Genomic DNA, 7,775 nt, shown 5'->3' with positions numbered 1-7,775 from the left:
GGTAATATCGAGCTTCGCCAATGTCTCTTTCCACAGATGTAATCAGTTGGATTCTTCTGTATTCCAGCTATCGAAGTCCACATGTAGAGTTACCATTTGTTTTGTTGAAAATATATTTTTTAATGAAGAAGTTGTTGGTCTTGAAACATTCTATCAAGCAATCCCCAGCTTCCTTTCTATCACCACGACCATGTTTTCTAACTTCCATTTCTTCCTCTTGTTTCCAGCTTTTGCATTACAATTACCAGTAATTACCAACACATCTTTCTTGCATATTTGATCAATTTCAGACTGAAGAAGTTGACTCTTCCGTTTCCTTGTCATTAGGTGTAGTGGTTCATGTCTTAATTTCAATAATAGTTGTATTAGTTGATCTTCCTTGTACATGTATAGATATTATTCTATCACATACAAGGTTGTATGTCAAGATAGATCTTGACATGTTCATTTTCATGATAAATGAGACACTATTCCTCTTAACTTTCCCGTTCCCAGCATAGCAAACCATATGTAATTGTCCAATTCAAAATGAGCAGTCCAGTCCACTTGAGCTCATTAATATTTAGAATATGGTTTTCTGTGCATTCCATTTCGTTTTTGATGAGTTCTGATTTTTCTAGAATCATACTTCATATACTGTGTTCTGATTATTAATGATCAATTGTAACTATTTGTTCCCATTTTGAGTTGTGCCTCTTTAGTAAATGAAGGTCCTGAAGGCTTTGCTCAATCCACATCACTAAGTTTGACTTTACTTTAAGGAAGCAGCTCTTCCCCAGTCATATTTTGAATGCCGTCCCACTTGAGGGACTCCTCTATATCAGACAGTCTTCTATTGCTGTTAATAGGAGTTTTAGTGGCTATTTTCTCAGAAGTGGACCATTTATTCTTCCTAGTGTACCATACCCCAAAGCTCTGTTGAAACATGTTGACCTTGGGTTTTGGAGTACTGGTTATATAACTTCCAGAATCAAAGCAGCACACAGTGTGACAAGATGACAGAGAAGTAATACTAGGCAGCCCAAACCCACTGCTAGAGAGTCGATTCTGACCTAATTCTGCCCATAGAACTGCTTCTCTGGTTTCCTAGATTGCCATTCTCTATGGGAGCAGACCGCCTCCTCTTTCCTTCAGCCTTGCAGTTAGTAGTACAGTGCTTAGCCCACAGCACCACCCAGGCTCCTTAGACGAGGCATGATTGTCGACACAGTTGTTTTCAACAATTCAGCCAATGGAATATATCACTGTATCAAAACAATAATTAATCATAACCAAGTAGAATTCATATCAGGTATACAAGTTCAAGGTATACAGGTTCAACATTACAAACACCAATATGATCCACTAAATCAATAAAAAAAAGAGCTATATAATCATATGAACTGATGTAGAAAAAGCATTTGATAATACCAATTCTTGATAAACTCTCAGGAAAATAGGAATTGAAGGACATTTACTCAACATTATTAAGGGCATATACTGAAAACTAATGACCAGCATTATTAACAGCAGAGAGTGTCTGAAAGAATTCTTCTTATGAGCAAAAGCCAGAAAAGGATGCTCCCTTGGACCATGACAGTAATGCTGGAGGTACTTGCCAGTGCAATAAGGCAAGAAAGGAAAGGGAAAGGGATCCAGATCAGCAAAGAAGAAGTAAAGCTATCTTCACTTGCAAATGAGATGATCCTGCACATAGAAATTTTCAGAAAATCAAGAAAATGAATTGAATTAATAGGGTACAGTGTGTCTGGGCGCATGATCAGCACACAAAAATCAATTGGATTCCTGCACACTAACAAAGAGAACTTTGAATAAAAAATCAGGAAAACAATCCATTTACAATAGCCTCCCCCAAAATGAAGTATTTTGAAGAAAGCAAACTGTAGAAACAAAAGCCCTGTGGAGGTGGGAGGGTGGGGCAAAAAAGGCACTACAAAAGTACTACAAGAAACCAAAGAACCTTAGAAGTGGAAGAACACACTATGCTCATGGATGGGGAGACAACATGAAAATGTCATTATTCAAAATGAGTAAATGGCAAGGGGCCCACATCTGACCTCTTTTGGTTGTCAGGCAGAAGGAGAATCCAATTCCACACAAACCTCAGGACAATTGCCACAGGACACAGGACAGACATGCCTCTCTGCTCTATCCTTTTTTCCTTTTTGCTGACACCAACCATTCCTTCCATGAAACTCTACTTTTCGGTTAGGTTTGATCATCTGTTACAATAGCCACATAGAACTGACAGACGATACTCATGGCTAAGGGAGTTACAGGAGACAGTGAATTATTTACTGTGGCTCTTCCAGCCAGTCTTTAACTCCCCCCAATACCTGTTTTCTGCATGTATGGGAACCAGCCCCTCAGTAATGAGGTCATGAGGAATGGCCTGTGTGATTATGGAAGAAAACAATGATAACAGAACATACAGGGGCTCTTCCCAGAACCGGAATCACGAGAGAAATTTTATTTTAACAGAGTATATATGGTCGAGGTGTGCAAACCACAATAGATTGGGCAAAGTGTGAATCTGACATCCTGACTCCTTTGGGAGAACATCTCAAAGGAAAGGTCTGGCAGGCGAGTGAACAGGGTGACAGGGCTCTTGAGAATAGTAAACAGCAGACCATGGGTGCTCTGGAGATAAGCATAGTCTTTCTGCTGTGCATTGGTTGGAACAGACTAGATGGCACCTAACAACAATGTCTAAAAGCTCATCATGTTCTTAGATAATAGCTATTATTTATTTTTTCTAGAAATGAACACAGAAACAGAACAACACCTTCTTCATCATGCCAGAAATGGCAACACGGAGGAAGTGAGACAGGTCCTTGAAACCATGAAGAAGAATGACATCATTGGTGACATCAATTGCAAAGGTAAGCTTTCAACGAACTTTTCGCTGTCTCTTACAAGCTCGGTGTATAGCACTCACCATTTATTTACTTAATGTCCATTTTGCTGATCTGGTGTGCAATAAATGACTCTCTTAACTCGGCAAAAGCTTCTTCTGAGAGTGGGTGAAATGTCTTAGTTCCTCTGAAGTGAGAAACCAAAGTCTGTTCTTAACATTGTCCTGGGTCCTGAACTTTACAAAGTGCGAGGTGACCCTTTACTTACAATTGTTTTCTATGACATTTCTCTCTCTCCTTGCTCAGAGACATTGCAGTTGAACCAACAGTTTTGTGTTCTTACTAAAGGCCCAGATTCACATGAGGTGCTGTGGTGATACTAATGTAGGAACAGGCAAGATCTTTGTCCTCACTGAGATTGGTCTAGTCAATTTCTGGATTAATCTTTAGTCGACATTAAAATATTCACTTGGCTGGACCAGTGGTAAGAGTGGTGATACTGGGAGGGTGGAGGGAAGGTGGGGTAGAAAGGGGGAACCAATTACAAGGATCTACATAAAACCCATTCCCTGGGGGATGGACAACAGAAAAGTGGGTGATGGGAGACGTCAGACAGTGTAAGACATGGCAAAATAATAATAATGTATAAATTATGAAGGGTTCATGAGGGAAGGAGTGGAAAAGGAGGAGCTGATACCAAGGGCTCAAGTAGAAAGCAAATGTTTTGGGAATGATGATGGCAACAAATGTACAAATGTGCGTGACACAATGGATGGGTGGATGGATGGATGGATGGATGGATGGATGGATGGATGGATGGATGGATGGATGGATGGATTGTGATGAGAGTTGTACGAGCCACCAATAAAATGATTTAAAAAAATATTCACTAGGACATGCAGATGCAGGCTGTGTCTTTAGACCACACAGGAAAGAGATTGAACCCAAACTTGAAGGATTAGGATGTGCTTCTTGTGGGAAATAGTTCTAAGGTGATTGTGAGTGTAAGCGTTAATCAGGAGAATGAAAGCAGTCAAGGCCAAAGGCATAACGTGTGCCCAGGCCCTGAGATGAGGAGCAGCAGCAAATAGAGGGCCGGCGGCTGACATTCGGATGAGGGATCTGTGAGTGAGGTGAGTATGGGGCAGCCAGCTCACCTTTTGTACCTTTTGTGCCTGGGCTGCAAATATCATATTCAGATCAATATAAGTTAGCCAAAGAAATGGCTTAATTATGCATAAACGGCATGGGGTGGCCATTGCTGAGTCCCCTGGCTACCTTATTGGCACCATGCAGGGGGCAGAAATGCTTCCATGCTCCTTCCTTCTTCGCCCATTCTGACACCCCCAGGCCCTCCTGTGGCGCCGTCCTTCTGTGCGAGGTTCAGTAAGGTGTTGCAGGGGCCACACAGAATCCACAGATGGTGCCCTGACTGGGGTTTATTAGAAAGGTAATAGGTTACTGCAAATCGGGATCATGAAACAGCAAAGGTGCAGCCACTGATTCACAGCAACACGTCTCTCTCAGGTTCTCAGCCTCTCGGCCATGTAGTCCCTTGGCTTCTACATCTGCGAGCCACGAAGACAGCTCACCTATCTCTGTCTCGCAGTTCCTTAGTCACATGAAGAGAAAGGACCCCAGAGGCTCAGCATTGCTCTGCGCCGTCTCTGTGCTACAGTCTCTGCTGCCTCGGGCGGGTCTCTGCCATGTCAGGCAGCTCTGCAACGGGCTCTTCCAAGGGTGCAGGGATTCCTCTGTCTGTCTGAAATGGCTCTTAGAAGTGCCTTTGATGGGGGTGTGGTTTTGTCTTTTAGCTGACCATGACCCCAAGGAAAACGAAGGCTGGCTTCTTACGTCACACCCTCTAGTAAAGTAGATTCACACCCTCTACTGAGATCAGGACTTAATCCTACCTTAATCCTGTCCTTTAGATTAGCAGAGTATGCCCTCCGAAATAGGACTGTAATACATCACATGAGAAATTAATGGCTAGCAGGGCCATATGAATGGACTAGATTTCTCTCCTATTTCAATAAGCCCCTCCCCACTCTGGAAGTGTGGGCACTGCACATAGTCTCTGTGCGCCTCAATCTTTCTTTCGCAGTCACCTCTCGGAGAATTGCTTGCTCCTCCAGAGTGTCTCCTTTCCCTCCTGTCTTCACTAGGCCAAGGGCAGCCTTCCTCTGTGCTTGCAGTGGGAGACCAAGCTGAGGAAGTCTTTGCTTGGGGCTGAAGTAAAACTCGTGCTTGGATCCCTCAGTTTGTCACTCATGCTTGTGCTTTCGTGTCTCAGGACACTCACGCTGGCTTTCACTGTCGCGGTGTCCTGCCAAGCCGCTGTCACAGCTCTACCTGGCACCTTGCCCTGCCTTGCTGGTTCACCTCGGCTGTGCTTGTACTCTGCTCGGAAAGTTTATATGTGAAAACCTAGTGACCTGTGAGAGCTAAGAGCAAAATCCGTCAACCATGTGGTTTCCCCCCCACCCCTTGCCGACATTGTGGGTTAGTTTTGACATGGCCATCTTGCAGTGGGCAGTGGAGACCCTTCTCTAACATCCTGGACGTGACTTGCCTGTTCCCAGTGTTTGCTCCATTTCTTTTACTTTCTGTTGACCACACTTGCATCAGAGTTGTATCCTCTCACCATACCTATTCAGTCTGTATGCTAAGCAAGTTATCAGGCTGGATTACATAAAGGAGAATATGGCAGCAGGATTGGAGGAAGGTGAATTAACAGCCTGCCATAAGGAGATGACACAACTTTGCTTGCTGAAAGTGAGGAGGACCTGAAGCACTTGCTGATGAAGATCAACGATTGCAGCCTTCAGTACGGATCACGTCTCAATGAAAGAAGACTGAAATCCTCACAATTGGACCGATAAGTCACATCATGAGAAATGGAGAAAAGATTGACGTTGTCAAGGATTTTGTTTTGCTTATGTAGGCAGCAGCAAAGAGACCAAATGACTCATTGCATTAGGAAAATCTGCTGTGGAGGACATCTTTAGAGTATTGAAAAACAAGGATATTCCTTTGACCCTAACGATGGTATTTGCAATTGCTTCATAGGCATATGAAAGTTGGACATTGAGTGTTATAAGGGCACGTGGAAAAGTTAATGTTGAGCGGTGTTTCCCAAAGTGGATGATACTCCCCCATGGGGGGTGCTGGGTTGATGGGATGTCAAAGCAGATCACTACGTTTCATCCCGGGGTGTGGGCTGTAGTACAAACATTTTCCATTGTCCTGAGGATTTTTGATTTTTTCTGAAAAGGAAATGGGGGGCTGAATAAGCTTGGGAGCCTATGCCTTAATTAGATGTTTATCCAATGTGGTGAATAGTATAGGAAGTAGTAGAGAAGGACATTTATTAAATCTTAGGCAAAAGGAAAAGACAAAGACATATCATTGGAGTGGGAGAGCCCATTAGTATTAAATCATAATGCTGTCTAAGGGGTTACAGAGACCAGTGGCTTACGTAGGATGTGGGAGGACAAAGGAAACTGACTGAAGCATAATTGGTGGCAGATGAATACATCACAGGTTCAGGCCAGACTGCAGAAACAGAAACTAGACAATGATTGGGAAATGCACATTGTACCAGACAGAAGCACCTAGAAGACACGTCCAAGTCCCTCTGAACAAGGCAGTCAGGGCATGCACTCATTGACTTTGTCAAAGACACACCCAGGCCAGCCTGGACGAGGTTATAGGAATGGTAGTCATTCCCTTTCTAATGACCTCTGCCTGAGGGCCCGACTGTTCACATCCATAGTCATGAGGAAGTCAGTGGAGGTGAAATCACTTGGAGACTCTGCAAATGGATTTTGGGTTTTCACTATTACCCTTAGCCTTCCATAGACCTAGTGCTGTGAGTTTAAGGTCTAATATAATGTATATGTTTTTCAAAATCAGGAGAAATCTGGAAAATGGTAAAAAAAACAAAGTATTATAATTTCCTGTACAGAACTTAAAGCATAACAATTATCAGAGAAGTCTGGATGCTTGAAGGAACCCAAGTCAAACGAATGCAAGAGAAGGAAAACCTGACATTCAGAGATGACATTTTTAGGGGCCGAGCGAAGGATCTTGCTGCCGCGGAAGCAATATCTGAGATAACGTGTCACTGTTTCAGCCAAAGGTAGAGACCAGATCTGAGAAACTCCACATTTATTCTGAAATGTGAGACTGAATGAGACAGTGGGGTTTCCTACCTCCAAACTTCTTTAAAACTGTTGAAAATCAACCAAGTCATGTACCTGAAACTGAGACAGAAGCAGGTTTTTACAGTGATCATAGGAAGCGATCACAGTGCAATTGCTTTTCTAAGGAATCAGGTTTATAAGAAGATGTATTAAGATAGCATCTGGGGTCTTAAAGTCTTTCAGGTAAACAAGCAGCAATGTAGCTCAGAAGCATCAAAGCCCACATGGAAGGAGCACACCAGCCTGTGTGACCACGAGGTGTGGAAGGGACAAAGTATCAGACATCGAAGAACAAAAAATCATATCAGTGGGTGCCCACCTTCCCGAGATGATCACTGAAGACAAATGTGTGCATAAGCAAATGTAGTGAAGAAAGCTGATGGTGTCCAGCTATCAAAAGATATAGGGTCTGGGGTCTTAAGGCTTGAAGATAAACAAGCGGCCATCTAGCTCAGAAGCAACAAAGCCCACATGGAAGAAGCACACCAGCCTGTGTGACCATGAGGTGTCGAAGAGACCAGGTTATCAGGTATCAAAGAACAAAAAATCATATTGTAAATGAGGGTGAGTGCAGAGTGGAGACCCAAAGCCCATCTGTAGGCAACTGGACACCCCGTTACTTAAGGGTTGCAGGGAGGAGACGAACCAGTCAGGGTGCAGGGTAGCAACAATGAAATATACAACTTTCCTCTAATTCTTAAATTCTTCCTCCCCC

General features: G+C 43.2%; 1 protein-coding gene across 1 annotated transcript in view; it reads left to right on the top strand.

Annotated features, from left to right (window-relative positions):
* Nucleotides 1-7,775, top strand: part of OSBPL1A (oxysterol binding protein like 1A) — a 244,562-nt gene that overhangs the window by 42,311 nt on the left and 194,476 nt on the right. Inside the window, exon 2 of the mRNA XM_004702913.3 lies at nt 2,760-2,882. Within this exon, the coding sequence (XP_004702970.1) occupies nt 2,762-2,882 (121 nt within the window). The 5' untranslated portion in view covers nt 2,760-2,761. The remainder of the gene's footprint in view (nt 1-2,759; nt 2,883-7,775) is intronic.

This window comes from Echinops telfairi, unplaced genomic scaffold, assembly GCF_000313985.2.
Source record: "Echinops telfairi isolate 266 unplaced genomic scaffold, ASM31398v2 ScPeMD7_7400;HRSCAF=8409, whole genome shotgun sequence".
NCBI lineage: Eukaryota > Metazoa > Chordata > Mammalia > Afrosoricida > Tenrecidae > Echinops > Echinops telfairi.
This window is presented reverse-complemented; position numbering and strand designations above follow the sequence as displayed.